Consider the following 21,285-nt stretch of genomic DNA (forward strand, 5'->3'; position numbering starts at 1 on the left):
TATCCACTCTTCATTTACTGGGCTTAAACCCTTCAGTAACTCCCGGATTTGTAATTTCCTGGTATGCCTGGGCTCTAACTCTCTCTGTGGGTTCTGTAGCATCTCCTAGGTATGGATGGAGAGGTAAGTGAAGGAAAGCTAATTCTTCCCTGTACCACTTGGTCTAGTTAGTTTCCATAGTATATAGCACAAAGGTGTGAAAGCATTAGTGATTTCAAGTATGTATGTATATATGTATGTATGTATGTATGTATGTATGAATATGTATGTATGTATTAACTGAGGGTGAAGGGAAAACTCAAAACAACTCAAAACCTTAAATATCATCAGTAAGGATGACTCAGGAAACGTAGCCTCATGCCTTAACCAGGTGTCCTGCCCTAAATATTTGTCTCAGTCCAGGAAAGGACCTCTGGGGGAAGCTCCTCGTCTCTATATGGGGTCCATTTCCTCTCAATGACCCTTAACCCCTAGCAATATATTTACTCAACTCTCACCTATTAACTGTGATAAAGGGGTCAGGGAGGCAAACTAAGAATTAATAATCTAAGTCAAGAGAATAAATGGCAGTAGGTACTCCCCCTACCACCAATAGTCCTCCCAAAGATGAACATTAATTATGAGAGAGATATTGCAGATGAATGCCTTGACGAGAAAGGAGTTTTTTTTCTGACTGCCACATAATTTGCAAGGCAACACTCTCTCCAGCAGTCTGGACATCTTCTTATTCTGCAGAAAATATGTAATTCCCTTTTTTTCCCATTCTATCCTCACCTTCATCCTTCTGCTCATGCCATTTTCAATTGCACTCTTTGGGCCCTGCTTAGAATAAAAGAAGGGGCTAATGTGGGGCCAGGTCCTCATCCAAGGCTGTTCTTTAATAGAAAGATGCTTCGCTATTGCTGTCCCATTACGGAATACATTAACTCCTTATCTGAGAGTCTGCCTTACCCTCAGTTTCTCACTAGCAGGAAGGGAGCCCGTGGTAATCTTCCCCTTGTATAACGTGTGTAATTGATGATCTTTGTGCACAATAGCCAGGTCACATGATCTAATAAAGGATTTCTATTTTTCTGATTCATGCTTCACTTTCATTGTCTTACAGAAGAATAAAAAAATCAAGCTGGATTTAAGTGTTTTGTGCTGTGTTTAACGAATCACCTTCCCCAAAGAAAAGGAAATTATACAAACTCTCCTAGAAAATTCAGCCAGCGTGGACATCATAACTTTATGATCTGTACTCCAGTTAATTATGAAAAATGTTCAAGTCCTTAAATAAATCTTAAAAAAGAAGATCTTGAACATGTGGCCGTGTATCCCAGTGAGGCTAAAATTGGTGAAAGACAGAGCTGAATGCCAAATGATAATTTCTGCTAAATAATTCAGGCCCTCCGCACTCTGATATTTTACTTACTTTAATGAGCATAATGGGTGCAAATAGAGACGGTCTCCCTCACGGTGCCAGACACAATGTGCTCTCGCCTCATTGTGGGCCCTGTTTCCTTCCGCAACTCATATCTGCACACGTGTCCTCTGTTCCCTGGGTCTGGCACTACTACCCACTAAATAATGTAGGTTGAAGTCACTACCTGAAAATGTTTTGATGGTGATTGTCATGAAGAAAAAAAGGTTGCATTGCAGTGAGAAAAATCTGTGCTACATCTCATTTGCAACAGAATGGAATGGGAAAAAAAGACATTTTGGGACTTGGGATTCCCTCTAATGTTATTATTTTTTTCTTTCTTCCATAGGGAAATGACGCCGATATGGTTGATAAGAATAAGTGCTGTACGCTCTGTAACATGTCCTTTACCTCGGCAGTGGTGGCTGACTCACATTATCAAGGCAAAATCCATGCCAAAAGGTTAAAACTGTTGCTAGGAGAGAAGACCCCACTAAAGACCACAGGTATGTGTGGAAATAGTGATCACGGGCGACCATGAAGTCGGGGCGCTGCGCCTGTCCCACTAATTGTGCTCCCTCTTCGGCAGAGGCTGCCTGAGTAGAGTCTAAAGGTAGATGCCCTTCGAAACCTAAAGGGATGGACAGGGAGCCCCGCAGACTTTGCTGTCATAGGCTATTCAGTACAGTTACAGGGGCTCATTCTCTCACCCTGGCTCCTTCAGATTAATAATTCAGCAGCTGGCATCTTCTGCAAGGCTGTTTGCAACCTGCAAGGTGTTGTCTATCACACTGATTATATATTATGTAAGATACGGTACCTATTATGTAATGAATGCTGTTTTTTCCATAGCTTCAGTGTGTCCTCTGCATGGCTAACGTGTGGTGTTTTGTGTCTAGTGGGTCGATTCACTGCTTGTGTCTGTGTAACGCAGCCTGTCATCCTGCCTTTATCTTGGTGAGGGTGGGGATGAGGGGAACTGTGCAGACAGCTAAGTTGTATTTTTATTTTTCCCCCCAGAGGTGACAGTTCCTGCTGTTGTCTGTAATTCAGTCCTGTTCACTTTCACAACAAAAAGCTGAACTATTGATAAAAAATCATTTCACCCTGTAAATGCATCACTAAAATAATTCCTCATAAGTCTGTCAAATTATGAAACTAAAATATTATAATTGAATCAAGTTAGACTATTTAGACAGGGTTTAAATTGTGGTGAAGACATTCCTAGGCTGGGTTGTAATCCCAAGAAGTTGGGGGTATATTTCATGATGTCTACTCTTCCAATGCAATTAAAATGTAGCAGTGTTTTTTATCTTTCTGTCTAATGAATCGTGCATAAATTGTGGGCGTAATTATTTTTTAAATGGTATTTTGGAGATTGGAGGGAGCCTAAAACAATACTTGACTTTTATTCTCACCAGTGTTTTCCTTAAGAAAAATATCTTCTTTCACCTAGAGAATAGCGAGGAATCTTTTCACTATATTTTTCTACTTAGTTTAACTAAAGGGTATTGTTTTTGTAAAGGTGGCTATGACATTCAGATATAGGATGGGGTTGCAAAACACCTGAAATCTGGAGCTGAACCAGGCTTGTTCCTGGGCACACACCGTGTCTTAGCATTTTATAAGCAGTCACTCGGTTGAAACTCCTGATTCTTGCTCTCTAAAAGGTTAGATATTCACCTTGTAACCTACTCCCCAACAAATTTCTTAAAATAGACACCTCAAAGAAACAGTCACTGGAAAATTTTTACCTTTTTTCCACGAATGAGTAACTAGCCCACTTTTTCTTTCTGCTTAAGCAGAGAATTGCTGTTAAATTTAATTTTGGAGATAGTGATGGAAGAGGAGGAGCTCTATCTTTGTTTATCATGTCAATTAGCAAAGGGGAGAGTTATTATTTCTGTTAAAAAAAAAAATCGCCACATGGCACAAATGGTTCTTTGTGAATTTAAATACATTCTCCAGATAACCAAGCACCAGTTTGTTTTCCTGAATTCAGATACCCTCCAATCTGGTAAGTATAACTTAGATGTAATTTGTTAGTTCCTATCAGTATATGCCAAAGGAAAAATCAGGAACACTTAAACTACAACCTTTATTTCATGACTTTGTCTTGGTGTCCACAGAGCTGGCCCAGTCCTCAGTGTGACCAAAATCAGGTTGCCAGTTAGGCTAGATGGGAATGGGGGTGGGGTGGGAGGTAAGTAGCTCTATCAGCTTGTAGCTTGAGCTGGGAAAACAGATTTCAGCTGCTTTATGCCAGCATCTCCCTTCCTCATCTAACTCACAGTGCCCAGGCTGTGTATCCCCATTCTGTAGCTTAGGCTCTCATCTGTTCTCTCTAAAGCTGCTTGCAGCAGAAAGGGTCTTGGAGAATGACAACACTAGACAGAATTAGAGGGTCTGGGAGCTAAATTGGTCCCTGGGCTTGGGCTGGTGTCAACCCAGCTACTGGCAGGGAGCAGAGGAAGCAGTGTGTCCTGCTAGAGCCAGGTGAGTCATTAGGTACGATAAGCAGGGGGTGGGAGATATGGCAAAGGATAAGATCTGAAGGCTTAATAGGAGGGTGAGCTTAGCAATGGGGAGTCTAGGCACAGAGATCCTGCAGAGAACAAGCTGGGTGCTGGCACAGGGGAAGGCTGGCAGGTGTTGGCAGGCCCCTGGCTGCAGGCTGGTGAAAGTAAAGGCTGTTAAGAGTGTGACAGATCATCATAATTTAAGACAAGAGGACTGGGCTACAAGTCAGGTGTAAGGAACAAATCAGGAACCTGGTTTTCAGACAGGATATAGGTTGAAGCTTGGTCTCAAACACAAATTCACATACTGTCAGTAAGGGTAAGGACCAAGAGGCATGAGAAAAGAACACCTAGGCTGTGCATTTCCTGACCTACTAAGTTCAGTCCCTCCAGCTCCCTGAATAGAGCCTGGATGGCCTGCCATCACTTCTTGCTGCCTGCGGTGGCCATTCTTGAAGGACATCACCCTCTAAGCTGTGGCTGCCTTATGCACATCCAGGAACATCTCTGCCTCATCAAGAAGCTTAGCTTGAAATTATTTCTGTAATGAAAACAAAAGAAATAAAAAGAACATATAAAACCCAGCCAACTGAGTTAAGATGATGGAAAGAAGCAAGTGCCCTGCTCAGATATGCCATGTGAGCTACCCCTCCTGGAATAACAGGCTCTTGAGCTGTACTGATACCTAGGTAGGGAAAATTGATGCACAACTCAGTGCTTTCCCCAGCTCCAGCTACAACATCTGATGAGGGTGAGCAATTGGTGTCTGTGAATCATTACCTTTCCGCCCACTCAAGATGTGCTTTGCTCAAGCATCAACTGGGTATCCTGCAGAATTATCGTGGTTGCAGTTGTCTTCTCCAGATGGGAGCATGTTTACTAGAATTTCTGAAATGCTTGACAGAGTTGCTGGGACAAATACCAGCTCCCATTCTTGTTGGTGAGTGTGCTTCAGAATCTCTGTTCCCATTCATGCTCTTCTACGTCCTGCTATAAGACAAAAGCTTAAGGAAAATTCCAGGCCCGCTGTGCTCTTGGAGGGTCAGCAGACCTCAGCGTGGAGGTCTTGTCCAGATTGGAGGCTGGCCAGAGGTTGCCACACCATGAGAAGGATTTAGAGGAGGCGTAGTCCAGAGGTTGGAACAGGGAAGGCCATGACAAGCCTCTCTTTAGAGGGAGAATAAAGAAACAGAGGTGGTTCAATGCGGAAAAGAGATTGCTCAGGGGCAAATCTTTGGAAGGCTGTTATATGAAAAAAGAGATACATTGTGTGTTTGTGTGTGTGTCTGTGAATGTGAAAGAGTATATAGAATATGGGAGTGTGTGAGAATAGGTGAGAGTGTATTCATGTGTGTGCATGTGTGAGTGTGAGAGAACATTGTGAGGATACATGAAATTGTGTGTGTGGGTGTGTGGGTGTGAGAGTATATGAGTGTATATGTATAAGGGAGTGTGTGAGAATATGTGAGTGTGCACGTGTGTGTGTGAGTGCCAGAGCATTATGAGAATATGTGTGTTTGTGTGTGTGCATGGGTGTGAGAGTGTGTGAGAATATGCGAGTGCGTGAGAGAATATGTGAGAATGTGGGTGATTGTGTGAGTGTGAGTGTGTGTGAGGGAGTGTGTGAGCGTGTGCTTGGATGCAACAGATGTACCCAATGAGTGGGTAGAAAATTAAGGAATTAGATCTGAACTCAAGACAAGGAAAAGATTACTAAGTTCCAGAGATGTTAGATTTCTCTAATGAAGCCTAAAGGAAAGCCAACCAACTGGACAAAGATGCTGGAGAGAGCAGCTCAGGTCAGCAGCTGTGTAAGCTGTTCCTCCAGAGCCCTGGAGCTGACTGACATCAGACTCAGTCGGGAAGTGGGGCCAAGCAGGGTGGGGGTTGGGGGGTGTTGTTGAAGCGGAAGCTGGCTGATACTTGGCAGGGCATTTCCCGAGGGGATTCCACCCAAAGACATCAGCCTAGATGACATCTAAAGTCCTTCCACTCCGATTCTCATCCTAAGGCAATCTGCAGGCTTGACCCACTGATCTGATAGGCGGTAAGAGCGATGGCCTGGGAGTCAGGAGACAGGAGCCCAGGCCCAGGTTCGGCCTAAGGAGCTATGCCATCTTTGGTAGATACGTTATCCTTTCCAACCTCACTTTTCTCATCTGTCATTTCATTCTAACACCAGATATTGTTACCTCACTGGCCCTTTTTTATGGAGCAAACTATAGAATTAAAAGCTTTGGAAAGTAGGTTATTCACATGTGACCATGTGGTAAAGAAGTTGATGGGGTGAGGGACAGCCTAACCCCTTTCTATCAAAAACTGGGACTTCCTGGTTAACATGGGGTTGTTCACATACTATCTTGGGAAGGTACAAAGGGACATCGTGTGTGTCTTCTTGGAGACAAGCCTTTCTGGGATGAGTTGCATGAGCCAAGGCAGGCAGGACCTGGCACCGGAGCTGCCCACTGGAGTTAGGCAGTGCTGGTGGGCATGGAGGGGGCAGGGAATGGCCGTGGAGCTGAGGAGACAAAAGGGCCCCAGGTGTGAAGAGGACCCATCAGCAGGAGAGAGACCCCGTCACTAAGCTGGGGGACAGCCCCCGGATCTGGAACTGATAACGGACAAGTAGATGCAATAGTAAATCATTTTCAAGACTAGAACTCAAGATCTTCAAGGATAAAAGAAGGAATCAGACAGCCAAATGAGGGCCCACAGAGGGGACAGATCTCGGGAATGCGGAAGCAGCTCTTTAGCAGAGTCAAAACACCAAGTGATAAAGGGTTAGAAGGTCCAGGCTGCCACTGCTTAAATTCTGCTGAGTTAATTCCAAATCCCCAAGGACTGGAATTTGGCCCTGGAAACCCCTCACAAGAAGCTGAGTCTGTGGGGGAAGGTGAGCACTTCCAACGGAATGAGGAGGACGAGGAACCAGACAGAGCCTTGAGGCTGTGTGCTGCGTGATTGGCTCCATTCTGGGATCCTGGGTACCTCACTGTGGCTTTTCCCCAGTGGCTGCCTGGGTGGCAGTGCATAGGGTGTGTGCTAGAGGGCTTCAGTCCTGCCAGTGACTCAGCCCTGAAGGCAAGATCTCTGCCTGCAGTGGTTTCCAAGCTCGCACCCCTCCTGACCCCCAGAGTCTATGAATAGGTGTTACACACCAGGATTTAGGATTGCATATGGAATTAAGACTTCTGGCCTCTGGAATGATAATAAAATAAAATGGTGCTGTTTAAAGCCATTTCACATGTGGTAATTTGTTATAACAGCCTCAGGATAGACAGAGACCCAAGGAAATACTCGGCCAGACAAGGTGGTCCTTGATGTTCATTCTACATACATGCCTCATTGAAGCTCGGAAGCAGCGTAGGAAGCAGCTCGGACGTCAGTCTGGCCAGGGACTTGCCTGGGGAACAAAAGGTTTATCTTCATATCGGGGCTTTATTCCCCAAATACAGCTTACCACTACATCGTGCAAAACCTCTGGTCTATTTCCATCGATAGCGAGGTGAATTCCTTCTCCTAGCATGCAGGAGCTCCAACAAGTTAGCTCTTCCGGACCTCCAAGCTTATTTCCTCTCTCTGTTCCACGCACCTTCTCCAGTGCTCTGGCAGACAGGTCTCCTGTACCACCGGCCCGCTATGCCTTCCCTGCCACTGTCCTATAGCCCAGAGACCCTTCCCTCTTCCTGCTCTGGTCTCCATAGCTTCACCTTCCAAGCATTGGAGCAGGCCTCCTACGGTCTCTGCAGTGTGTCACGGCTGCTGGAAATCACAAAGGTGGGGCCCCCTATATTAGCAGAGGACTTCATGTGCCTCAGCCTCCTTCCCCCCTCCGTCCAGTGGGTATAATGCTATGACTTGTATTAAGGGTTTTCCATGATGATTGTGCGAGCTGGTTAAGAAATGTGAAGTGCTTGTCACAGTGCTCAATAAGTCTTAGCTCTGTCCACTCAGGAAACGGAGCTATTTTTATTTACTCTTCTCTGAACACTGTGCTGTATAATTTTGCACTTAAAATATCTTATGGTGTATTGTCCCTGGCTGCTTCCTTTTGGTGAGTTTACCTCACTCATGGGTCTTTAAGCACTCTTCACAGAGAAACCGCTTCTCCACACTTGCTCTGAATTCTGCCACGTTCTCCTACACAGGCTGGCCTGCCACGTTCTTCTCCAGGATAGTAACAGAAAAATTTAATCTGGTGTTCAGTCCCTGCTTAAGGACTCGTACAGCATAGACGCATGGGCCAGGCAGGGTACACGGTCCCAAAAACCTGTGCGGGGGGAAGAGGGGGAGAATAATCAAAACCGCTCCAGAAATCTGCCAAACAAAACATTAGTCCATTGTGACTGGGTGGATAGGGGGAAAGGGGAGAACCAAGAGAAATAAGCAGGAGATCAGATTTGAGCAGAGGTTAAGTTGGAAGATGGGAGAAACAGCCTGAATGTTCCAAAGGCTGGCCACTGAGGCTTTGGATTGTGTGCTGGGGGCTTTGGATGTGTGCCAGGCAGGGAGCTGTTAATAAGTGAGTTGGGTTGGCCGTCCAGGGTGCAGACGAGCTGATACCAGCAGTCTTAGGAGTACGCACAGCCAGGGCGAGGGACTGGGGCGGGAAGGAAGAGACTGGGGCGGGAAGCCGAGCTGGGAATCCAGGGGGCATCAGTTATGTCAGATGGGAGCAGGGCAGAGGAATGTCAGGGCTGGGTGGTTCTGCCGAATCCATTATTGTCAGTGGCCCCAGCCTCCTGGAAGGGAGCTCAACCGAAGCTTCAGATGTGTCACTGTTACCTCCAGGAGTGGCAGCAGGACGTCCTTAGCTGCCTCTAAATGGAGCTTCTCACTGAGTGGAGGCTCAGCCAGCTCCAGTCCCACCGGACTCTCTGGCCATAGGTAGTTCAGACTGCATCGAGCATGGAACCCTCTCTTGGTGACCGACTCACCCAGCGAAGCTGGCATTCTCAGACAGAAAATGTCCACTCCAAGGGATAGAAGTCATTTCTCCATTGAAGTTGAAATTCCCTCATCTGGTACTTGCCAGAGGGGAATTCATAATGTGGAGGTGTCATTTCATTATTTTCTTAACTTAATCCATCTCAGCAAACACCCTAAGTCCTGGAAGCCCAAAGGTGAATGAGATACCCCTTGCTCTTTGGAGGCTCCCCATGGAGTAGGAAGGAACACGGACACTGAAATACAATAACCAACACACTGGGAAGGTCTGCAAATACAATAGGATATTGAAGAGGTTTAAGTAATTGTGGTTGGAGTGTTCTGAGAAGAATTTATGAGGAGATCCAATTAAGTAAGGTCTTAATAAGTAACTGTCTAACCAATGGGGATTGTTGGGGAAGAGTATCAGTTTCTCATAGGAATCCTTGATCATGACCTGGGTTTCTTATCTCAGGAGTTGCAACATTCTCCATTGGGGGAGGGTTTGTTCTGTGCACCACAGGATGTTTTGCAGCGTCCCTGGCCTCTACCCACTAGATTCCAGAAGAGCCCCACTAGTTGTGACCATAAAAAAATCAAAGTCTCTAGACATAACCAAATGCTTCAAATCAAACTCTAGTGGAGAACCACTGGTGTAGATTAGGAATCAGCATATTTTGGCCTGAGGAGCAAATCTGACCTATTGCCTGTTGTATGATCTGCAAGCCAAAAATGTTTTTTGTTTGTACATGGTTTAAAAAAATCAAAAGAATATTTTGTGACACTGGGAAAATATGAAATTCATATTTCAGTCCATAAATAAAGTTTTATTGGAACAACCATACATGTTCATTTATGTTCCATCAAGACTGGTTCTGGGCTACAGTGTCAGAGCTGAATAGTTGTGACAGGAAACACATGTTCCACAAAACCTGAAATATTTGCTACATGGTCCTTTACATGAAAAATTTGTTGACCTCTGATCCTGATAATGATCTCAAGGAAGAAGCAGCAAGGAATGGTGCTGGTGTGGATTTGTACATAAAATGCAAGCATTTGGGGCGCCTGGGTGGCTCAGTGGGTTAAGCCTCTGCCTTCAGCTCAGGTTATGATCTCTGCATACTGGGATCAAGCCCCACATCAGGCTCTATGCTCAGTAGAGAGCCTGCTTCCCCTCTCTCTCTCTGACTGCCTCTCTGCCTACTTGTGATCTCTCTCTCTCTCTGTCAAATAAATAAATAAATAAAATATTTTTTAAAAATGCGAGCATTTTTCTGGACTCTACAAACCTTTGAGGAGCAGGGGGAGGCAGCAGGCGGGACAGGGGTCAGCAGATAGAAGTGACTGAGGGCCAAAAAATGTTTGAGAGATGTCCCTTGGGGAGTTACCCCAAGAGCTGAGAATGAGGGGGATCCTTCCTCTTGTTAAGAGCAAGAAAGTTCTCCAGAGAAGCTAAAAAGACTTGACTGATAGCCAATGTCTCCACTAAGTCTAAAATTCTAAAACATTTATGAAGACTAAACAGATGACTATTACTCAGATTTTGCCAAAATCTTAGTATGCTTATAACTCGTGATTTTTAATTCTTTGCTGAAATCTATGATCCAATCTATATTAGTTTCCCAGGGCTGCTGCAACAAATTAGCATAAGCTGGGTAGCTTAAAATAACAGAAATTTATTCTCTTATAGTTCCGGAGCCTGAAAGTCCAAGACTGAGTTGAGGGCAGGGCCACATTCCCTCTGAAGTTTCTAGAGAAACTTGCCTCCTCCTGCCTTCTGGTGGCTGTTGGCTTCCCTTGGCATTCTGACCTTATCACTCTGATCTCTGTTTCCACTGCCACATGCCTGTCTTCCCTGTGTGTCTCTGTGTCCTTCCTCTTATTGTAAAGACACCAGTCACTAGATTTGAGACTTGCCCTCATTCAGTATGACCTCACCTCAGCTTAACTAATTATATCTGCAAAGATCTTGTTTCCAAAGGAGGTCCCATTCTGAAATACCGAGTGCACGTGTACCTGGCCAACTTTTTTTCACTGATAGCACATGACAAAGGCTACAGGCTCTGAGATGATGCTTGCTCGCTCATGTTTCCCCCCCTTTCTCGTGATAAACCCATACAAACAAGATAATTGAAATAAGGAGGAGACTGTATTCTTACTCGAAATTCTAAAGAAGACATCATTTAGCTATTCTTTAAAAAATTTATTTTGACCACGAGAGACTATGGACTCTGAAAAACAATCTGAGGGGTTTGAAGCGGCGGGAGGGTGGCAGGTTGGGGGAACCAGGTGGTGGGTATTAGAGAGGGCACGGATTGCATGGAGCACTGGGTGTGGTGCAAAAATAATGAATACTGTTATGCTGAAAATAAATAAATTTTAAAAAATACCAAAAAAATTGATTTGTGAGAAAAAATTATTTTGAAGAGAATATGAAGCATAAGGAAGAAAGCTGTAAATCACAGGTATTCCCCATTGTCTCCCATTAATCAAAGGGAAATTTTAAGTTTATCCATAATCTGATATTATCATTAGGTATTCTATTTAGGATTAACAGGAAAATTAATTTGTGTTTGTGGCAGACAAGTTTCTCATCCAAAACCCATTTGCTTCCTACACTTTGAATTGATTGTGTGTAGATGTAACATGCATTACCTTAAGACCAGACTACAAGACAGAGGAGGGCCATTCAACCTACATTAGACTTTGCAAGAACAAGAAAGATGCCTTTATTGTGACACTTTGGGGTTGTTTGTTATTGCAGGAGAGCCTAATCTATCCTGGTTGATTCATTGTCCCTTAAAGTTACTGTTTCACATACAAGCTTTTATGAATACATCTATCATTCTTAGCAGAAATGGATATTGAGCACTCTCTTTGATGTAATTCTCAGACATCATTGGCTTGACAGGAAATGGCATCAGACTTGGCAGTAACCTTTCTTTCATTTTGACCCTTTAGAGTTGAAGTTGCCATAATGTGTGTATGTCTTAACAACAGTGCAAGATTGATAGCAGACACTTCCGAAGACATTACGGCATTATGGCTCTGTTGATGAGTGTACGTAGAACACTCCCTGGCACACAGTAGGCATTTAATAATTATTTGTTGGGTGAGTGAGAATTGGAAGCATAATTGAGAATAATGATAGGTATTTAAATACCTTTAGCTTTATTTTTGAATGAAGTTACCCTGGTTATTGAAATTTCTCTTTTTTTAAATTTATTTTTTATTTATTTTCAGCATAACAGTATTCATTATTTTTGCACCACACCCAGTGCTCCATACAATCCATGCCCTCTCTAATACCCACCACCTGATACCCCGAACTCCCACCCCCTCGCCACTTCAAACCCCTCAGATTGTTTTTCAGAGTCCATAGTCTCTCATGGTTCACCTCCCCTTCCATTCTGGTGAATAAAATGATCAAGGGCAGTGGTTTCCCAGCTTTATAGGAAGTGCCATGCCTGTCTTTTCTGCTTGCTTGATTGAAAGAAACTTTTTTTTCTCCTGGTAAAATAGGTGAAATGCCGTGTAATGTAGAGTATAAACAAAGGCTCTGATGTCAGACTCCATTGTACAATCTGGTTATGCCTAGGTGAACTCATGGTAAAAAACACGTGCATTTAGCTTAGCTTAATTAATTAATTTCTTTATGTTTCAGATTTTTATTTAAATTCTAGTTAGTTAACATGCAGTGCAGTATTGGTTTCAGGAATAGAATTCAGTGGTTCAGCACTTACATACAAGACCCAGTTAGCTTAGCTTAGTTTAGGCATGAATTATATGTTGTTGACTTTGAGTTAAATGATAGTGAATCAAAGTATATACTAAATAAGGTGTCTTTAAACAGAAGCACACATAAAACAAGGTTCTGTGTTGTTCAGTTGACCAAAATGTGACCCTAGGCTCACAGGAACCTAAGCCCGAATTTCCCCTAAAGAGCCATGGTTTGGTATTTATTTTGGTATTTATTTATTTATTCACTGTTCTTTGGAGACTTTGTAAGGAACATAGCTAACCAGGAATAGCAGGAATTGACTATATCAAAAGTTATATTCATTACACCAAAAAAACAGTCCAAAAAATCTGCTCATACTCAAAAATGAATAAAGATGTATAACATTTTAAATATCCTAAGGTGAGGTAAAAACCATAGCTGAGAGGGGAGAATCTACACTAATAATAAAGTAAGTAATCATCACTGATAATGTTAAAGACATTCTATCAGAAACATCACATTCATTGTTTCACTTGCTCTTCATAAAAAGCACGAAGTCTGAAGTATCGTTCTCTCTACCTGTGAGGGAATTAAGAGGACAGGGTAAAGGGACTTGCCTGATGTTATGCAGTAAAATAGCGTAATGGACCTTGAACCCAGGGCTTCTGATTGTACATTCCGGGACCTTTCCTTCCTCTTGAGGTGGTGACAAATAATGCTTCAAAAATGATCTACAGATTGTTGCTCACCAGATGAACAGCACAGTTCAGACTTGAAGGCTCTCACTAAAGTGATCGGAGAAAACAAAACCACAAAGATATATTTATAAACTTTAAAGCAAGTATTTCTCATTTGTAGGAACAGTGAACAATGTGGGGAAAGCAAGAGATAAGCAATGATCTCGTCCACTCTGCTTGTCTTGTGTGTAAGTGTGTTTATCATACTCCTCTTCTGCAGTCTTGTTGCTTCTCCTCTTTCCTTCCTTATTTCCTGCTGAAAATGAGAGAGATAGAGCTTCAGAACTTTTCCATAAATTTCTATGCCAGACACGAAATTGCTTATTTGAGTTCTCTGTTGAATGAATAAAGATCAGGGTATTCTAGATCTGTTTGTAAGTTACATAAATTCAAATTTTAAATAATATATGCACTCCAGGTTCAATCAGCACCTCTTATTTGCATATAAGATTTCATACACTGCAATAGTTCTAATATCTGAATCAGGTTATTTGGTTTGCCAGCATAACCTGTCTAGATACTTGTTTTAATAGACGCAAACAATAGTTTGTCAAACAGGCAGATCTTCATAGCGGTGCGTTTTCTTTTAAATTAGAAAAGCTGGCATGTTCTAAGATGTCCTCTTTAGATCAGTGCGTTTGTTCCGATGATGTCTTTGGCTCTTCTAAGACTTACAACTACAACAAATAATAAATTCATAGAATCGCAGAGCTTGAAGGTGCCTACCAATCATTGTTTCAACCATCTCATTTTCCCGGTGAGGAAACAGGCCTAGTGAGGTAAAGCCGTTTGCCCAGGGGGATATAACGGGTTGATGGCAAAGAGACTTTTGTTTTGCAGTAATCTTTCCATGGTGTCACGATGTCAGGAGAAAACAAATGAATCAGGGCACTGACTATCATACAGTGAATAGGGTTTAAATAAATTAGCAATGTGAGGCGAGCTAACTTCTTTTGGCCACTACTTTTGAACGCTGGATCACAAGAGGCTTGGAGCAATGATTAGATCAAGGCTACTGTCTTTTTTATTTTATATTTGATGACCAGAGAAACAAAAGATCAAAGATTGAATGGAATTAAAGACTTTAACAATGAGACTACTGCCTAGCTGATTTTCACAAATCCTTTTAAATAGCATAAACTCACTTTTCTTTTTTGGATGATCAAATAGTGGTATAAGACACTTGATGATTTCAGCAGCTTTTATGATGTGGTTATACCTTTATTCCAGAAAGTGTTCTTTAACACATTTTTATGAAGGAATAGAGTAGAACAATAAAATTGTCAGTTTCCTGTGCTTACACTGAAACTGACAATAGGAGATGTGGTGAGGGCATAGAATCCATACATAGAATGCATTACTATTCAGAAAAAACTCTGAGTGAGAGATTTTCTGGCAATAACTCTTAAATCAACCATTAAAGATAAGAACCCTAAAACTGTCTAGTCTATGAAATTGAGAAGGCACTTGTAAAGTAAGCATTCTACCTAAAATAACTGGTAGTATCCCAGACTGTATTCTTATCCTTTGAAATATCGTATATTTTACATAGAAGCCTCAAAAATCTTGTATACACTTGGGTTGGTTTCTTTAATGATCACATACAATAAGTATGAATTACTGGTTAGCACTTAAGTACAATAAATATTATATTTCTTTGTATTTCAAAAATCAGTGGAGATGACTCCTGTTCTCTAGCCCTGAAGATGGTTTAGAAGAATAGTCTTGGTCATCCTTTGGAGTACCCTTTCTTCCCTCATTAGGGCCACACAAGGGCCTAGAGGTCTAAGGGCGCCCTCAAAGAACTCTCCCAGCCTGTGAGCTCTGGCTACTTTATCATCACCCAGGATGCTGTTGTGGGCTGGTCTATAGCCTACGGGTGAAGCCCCAAGGCTTCCTCAGAAGTGGATCTCAATTTATCTGTCTCCCTCTCAGGGTGCATATTCCTTCCGGTTAGAGACTCCACTGATGGTTTCATCCCCTTTGTGCCAAGTGAGGCTATGGAAAAGAAGGCCAAGCCTCCATTATATACATTTCTGGGGAATGTCCTGCTGCCTTAGACATAATTTTTTTTTTTAAAGATTTTATTTCTTTGTTTGACACAGAGAGACACAGCGAGAGAGGGAACAGAAGCAGGGGGAGGGGCAGAGGGCGAAGCAAGCTTCCTGCTGAGCAGGGAGCCTGATACAGGGCTCGATCCCAGGACCCTGGGATCATGAGCTGAGCTGAAGGCAGATGCTTAATGACTGAGGCACTCAGGCACCTCTAGACACTGCTTTTAAGATGCCCAGGTCTCTACCCGTACTTGCAACTCTCTTTTTACCCAGTCCCCTACCCAGGAAAGACAATCCCTTTCCTGATAGCAGAAAGCACACCCTTCTTTGACACTCTGATCCCTTTGCTCTTCAGACAGCCCAGAACAAGTGCATTTGTTCCTTCTGTCCTGGGGGTGGGGAAAGCCAGACTTCAAGACTTAGCCCCCATTTCAGAAGACAATGGAAAACACCTTTCATTATTATGAAGTGAGTCTATTGGGAAACAAGACAATTATTTAGTTTCTCAGTAGGTTATTTTGTTGTATGAATTGTCTTGTGACATAGATACCAACCCAGTTTGTCTATCTGAAGGCTAGAAAAGATGGAATTTTCTGTTTTCTTACTTTACTCTCAGCCTTCAGAGAAACTGCTTCTCTTGGGCAGGATTTCCTGCTAATTGTCTGATGGATGTACACACTGTTGAGTCCTATTGCTGTCATTACGAACCCACATGGGTTTTCAAGAGGATTTTGACCACTTCGAGGTACCATGAGTTGCAGCCATTCTTACTGTTGGTGATACTGGCTAAAGATGTGGTCTGGGAGTTCTGAGTGCAGACCTCGGAGCTGAGAGATAGGGACGTCTCTGGGAGAGTCCTCAGTCATTTGTATGCATGATTGCTGCTCTACAGCACGTGTTGGGATTTCATGACTGAGAAGCAGGAGCCTGGAGTTAAAGGTGTACTCAGGAATTCCTGCTATAATTATATCTTGATTAGTGTAAAGTGCTAATGATTATCATCTTCATTTTGCTTCTCAGTCAACAGAGCTGATGAAATCCTAATGCCTGGACCTTTCATTTTCAGTTGGTAAAACCCATACATCAAATATCCTGCTGGATGGGGGAGACAAGAATGAACTCCGGCATATATGTGAACATTTTACTTGATCTTCCTTAACACAAAGGGGGAGATCATTTTTAGTCAAAATAAGTCAGAAAGAAAGATGTCCATACATATGCCTAACCTTAATGATTTAATATTCAAAAGTTTTGTCTTAAAAAATGTTGTTTCATCCCGTGCCTAGCATGGAGAATGAGTTATCTATAGAAATTCACAGAGTCCTGAGTTACCATCTTACCCATGTTTCCAGCAAGATTCCATTAACTCTAAAGTCCCATCATCTGGCATGGTTTCAATCTTCTCCCTTTCACCACTGGGTATTAATAATGCTCTTATTCTACAGATCTTCCTCAGCTACCCACCCCAGGGCCAGTAGACGTGTCTTAAGCTTCTTGTCTTCTAAAGTCCTACCATTCAGGCTCAGTTTGTTTTTCCTTTTTAGCAGCTTTGGAAAAACAGCTGGCCATCAGTCTAAATACTATAATCCTCTATGTGTCTCAAGTGTTACTAAGTAATGCTTCAGCTTCTCCTCTTCTGGCTAAGTAATCCCAAAGCCTTTATTACTCATACACCTTTCTTCCTTAAGCCACCTCTCTGGCTCTTCTCTTTACTTCCTAGTATTCTACAATCCATCCTGGATCTCTCTGAAAGAATCTTAGATTGTTGTAGTCACCACAGCCTTATGAACAGATACATGAACGTTTCATGATCAGCGAGTGAGATTTTCTGACTTAGTCTTCCCACACACTCCCTTGTCTCATGCTCTCTGTGTTCCTGGTCTCTTTGAGGGAAGCCAGTGTGTCCATTTGGCAGAACCGATGTCAGTGTGGGACATGGGAGAACATGAAGCAGGAGTTAGTTCATTTTCTCTGTAGCCAGGATGTCTGGGAACTAACTTTTATCAAGCAGGCACAACAGAGATAACGAGGTTGAACCGTTAGCCCTGTTTTATTTTAGGAAATAGTTTGGCTGCAGAAAATCCCCCTATCCTGAGTTAAATCTAGTTTGATTTTTTTTTTCAAAAGCTATTATTTTCTCTCTATCTGTTGCCTCTTACGATTTTGTGAATAGGCTTCTGTAGAATTAATGCAACTTAATAAAATTGTTCTGTTAAACATATTTCCATTGGGAAAAAAAATAGTATTTTCATTCTAGATTTCAAGCTGCATGAGGACGAGTGTTGTATGCTAATGTGGAATATGGTGCCCATACGTGGAGTTGAATGAATGAAACATAAAAATACAGATGCTTTGTAAGATTGAGGTAAAGTGAGGTCCGTGTCAGGTGCTGTCTGTCCAGGGTGATCCTTTCTAAACTTGGCTGCATAGTAGAAGCACCTGAAAAGCTTAAGAGGCTGGTTTAACTCAGTTCCACCCCCAGGGGTTCTGATTTAATTGGCCTGAGGTGGGACCTAGAGTCTGTAAGCATTCAATGCCTACCAGATGGTTATAACCCTTTCAGGGGCTGAGAACTGCTGATTCTAATCCAGGGCTTTCCAAATTTAATTTGCATACCAGTCACTGGAAACTCTCCTAAATGTCCATTCTTATCTAATGGCCCAGGGTGGGCCCCAAGATTTTCATCTCCATGAAACTGCCAGGTGATGTTGTGGTCTGTGGAGCACACTTGCAGTTGCAAATTTTAAGCAGCGTCACCTTCATTAGCTGTTAATGACACCCTTGTCCTAAAAATTCTCCAACAGAAATCATTTATATTCTCTCTCATGCACACTTCTTTTTGGCTGTGTCTGCATGGCAACAATGAAGTACGCATTTTGTGGTCAAGCCATAGTTACATGAACAATTATGGATGATACATCTAAATAATTCAGGCTCTGGGTTGGCCTCTGTTCCCCCAGGGAGTAAATTAACCTAATGATTTTCTAACATCGATTTGCAAAGTCTTATCTAGCTTAAAACCTTTTCTTTTTTTGCCATCATCCTCTGCCCACCAACTTCATTGCTTTATATGAGAAGTAGTGGTATATAGAAATGGTCTTTAGACTCATAGGGATTGGAGGACCTTCTTAAACTTGTAGGGATTGGAGGACCTCGGCATTTGAAACCCTGGATTCTCCTGATCCAAGTGTTGGGAGTACCTAACATGATGGAGCATAGTAGCTCCGTCTGTCTTAGAAGACCTCCAGAAGTTCTAGAATTGCTTCGTGGTTTTATAGAGCTAACTCAGAATAGCATTGAACCTTCAGATGTAGCAGTTTCCAAGTGGCACTTAATAAAAAGTACTTTATTTCTAGATTAAATCCAAATAAATACACACAAAAGATATGCATAGCTAATAAACACATTCATTTAGTTTTAAATATGAAGTAGAGGCAGTTTTGGTACCCTGCAGACTGTGGGTTATTAAGGACAAGCGACTTTTAGGGATATAGGCTGAAGAAGGTCATTCAACACTCAGTCTGAGTAGGGAAAACGGATTAGGGGCGTGTGCCAGCTGAGAGTGAAGTAGAGATATACACATTCTCATCAGGGAATGGAATCAGTACTAAAGTCTCTAAAATGACTTCTAAGGTTTCAGCTTCCTTCAGCTCAGTCCAAAGGGCCACCCTCTCTCGCTGTCTACTTCTGAACTTAGCCAGTACTTTATCTCTGCTGTACTTCTGGAGCTGCTTGCTTTTTTCATCTTTGAATCCTCCATAAATATTCATAGGATATAAGAAATGATCCAGGAAGTTGGCTCTCTCATTGAATAGCTGATGCTGTTGGATAAGTAAATCATTCCCCTCCGTGAGCATGGGGTATAGATTAAGTGAAATGAGGGATGATGGCAGCAGAAGGAAAGAATAAAAGCTGGTACCAGTCCTCAGGTTTCAGCTCACCGCTCCTCCCCCACTCTGCCAACACTGTCTGATCTGGGTGATGCCCTCCAGCTCCTCCCTCCAAGGATAGCATCTGCTGGCTTGGACATGGGGGTGCCAGTGAATCAAGGAATCCCTGCCAGGGAAACCCACTCTTCCCTCTGGGACTCTGCCTCTTATCGGAGGTTCAGAGGAGAGGCATTTCTAGCAGCTCCCAATTAGCAGGCCATTGATTCTGGCTCAAGCAATAAGCAAATATACTAGGGTAATGTCATAACTCTTAGTGTCCAAACAACTTAATAAGTATTTATGTCCTAATAACTCAGCCAGCACGTACCGAAGAGAAAGTTAATATTTGTATTTCATCCTTAAATAACCACGTTTGCTAATGGATACGTTTGCCTGTTGGACAGTGCATAACTTCTCAAATCTTTGCATTAGATTAGACATTGTTACCTTTGTTTCCTGTTCCTCCCTGGTTGGCTGGATGGATTGGAGGTAGGCAGCAGCCTCCAGGTATCCAGGCTTACAAGAATGTGAACTCATTCTAAGGACTGTAGCATCTAATGTTGAAACCTTGAACTTCCTCAAGATAATGGCTCCTTTGGTCTCTAATGGATGTTTCTATGCTTTTCTCAGAATTTTAAATAATCTTATGGTTCCCCTGTATGTTCACTGCATCATCCCAGGGTACCTCTGTACGGAGTTCAGAAACTGTGGCCATAACTAAAGATTTTGAGTCTGAACTCAGAGGGAGTAAAACACCTTAACTGAGTAATGTTTGAAGACCAAACACCATGAATGCATTATACACATAATACAGCAGGTGTTTTGAAGATCAGTCTGGACGGAGAGGATGCCTTCCTACTAGCAGAATTTCCTAAAGCAGAATTACTTCTCTTACACAGATAGCTTTATGGTGAATCAACTGTTCCTCATTCAACAAGGGTTTATTTAACTGTGTGCCAGGCTTGGTTCTAGAGACCTGGGATACATCAGAGGACAAAATAGATCAAGCTCTTGTCGTCATGAAACCTACATTCTATATCCTCTATTTTTACCCCATGGAAGAACACAGAGTATTGCAGATTTAGGATTCTTTGGTCAAAAACATGAGAAAATTATAAAAGGACTTTCGTCTCCTCTAAAGTTCTGTTTAATGGCTCATTTTCAAAGATCAGGATTCTGCAGGAAACAGGCATACTTAAGATATTTAGAACCTAATCAGTGACTGAAACTAGAGGGAATTATTCTATATTAATGAAAATCAATGATCTATGAATACTATATTAATGAAGACTGATGATATATGAATGTAGTGTGGGTGAGGAAGCAATTCCTGTTAATAGGCTGATTATAATTAGAGTTTTGATACAAAATTGAATTGGAATGATGGTTCTGTTAAGTCATCCTTGCCTTTGTTTGTTCTCAGGAAGTGTTTAATGGCATGTATTTTGGAACATGAAATATTTTACAGGGTTCTTTAATTTCCTTCACGGCATAAAAAGAGATAGCACATGGGTTTTTCTACTTTGCAGTCTTGGATACTGGAACTCACTTTCAAACATATGAGAAGGAAGAGTGTTACTTCATTTTATCTAAATAACGAGAGTGATTTTGGGGTCTGCCATACAATGGGAAAACAGCTTTCCCCTGTATCTTTTGGAGAAATAGGAGAAGCTGAGTGTTTACATCATATTCTGACAGACCCAGTTTTCTCCCAGCCCATTTTCTCCCAAATCAACAATAAATTAATAAATAAATCACTGCAAGTAAAATCTTATGCGATTTAATTTAAGACCTAGTTGTGGCATCACACGTCCCTTAAGCAGTGTTTTCTTCACTTTGCTCCAAAACAAGTTAGTATGAAATGTGGCCTATAGGTAAGTTGTAAAATAAAAATGTTTTCCCTCTGCATCAAGGAGTGTATATCCTCTAGTAAAAAACAAATCACCATAATCCACAACTACGAAGTAACTTTTGCTAAGAGTTTGATTTGTAGCCTT

The 21,285-nt window shown here is 42.2% G+C and overlaps 1 protein-coding gene across 1 annotated transcript in view; it reads left to right on the forward strand.

The window, feature by feature from the left end:
* Positions 1 to 21,285, forward strand: part of ZMAT4 (zinc finger matrin-type 4) — a 359,613-nt gene that overhangs the window by 196,310 nt on the left and 142,018 nt on the right. Inside the window, exon 4 of the mRNA XM_059156211.1 lies at positions 1,752 to 1,908. Within this exon, the coding sequence (XP_059012194.1) occupies positions 1,752 to 1,908 (157 nt within the window). The remainder of the gene's footprint in view (positions 1 to 1,751; positions 1,909 to 21,285) is intronic.

This window comes from Mustela lutreola, chromosome 18 (genome assembly GCF_030435805.1).
Source record: "Mustela lutreola isolate mMusLut2 chromosome 18, mMusLut2.pri, whole genome shotgun sequence".
Taxonomy (NCBI): Eukaryota; Metazoa; Chordata; class Mammalia; order Carnivora; family Mustelidae; genus Mustela; species Mustela lutreola.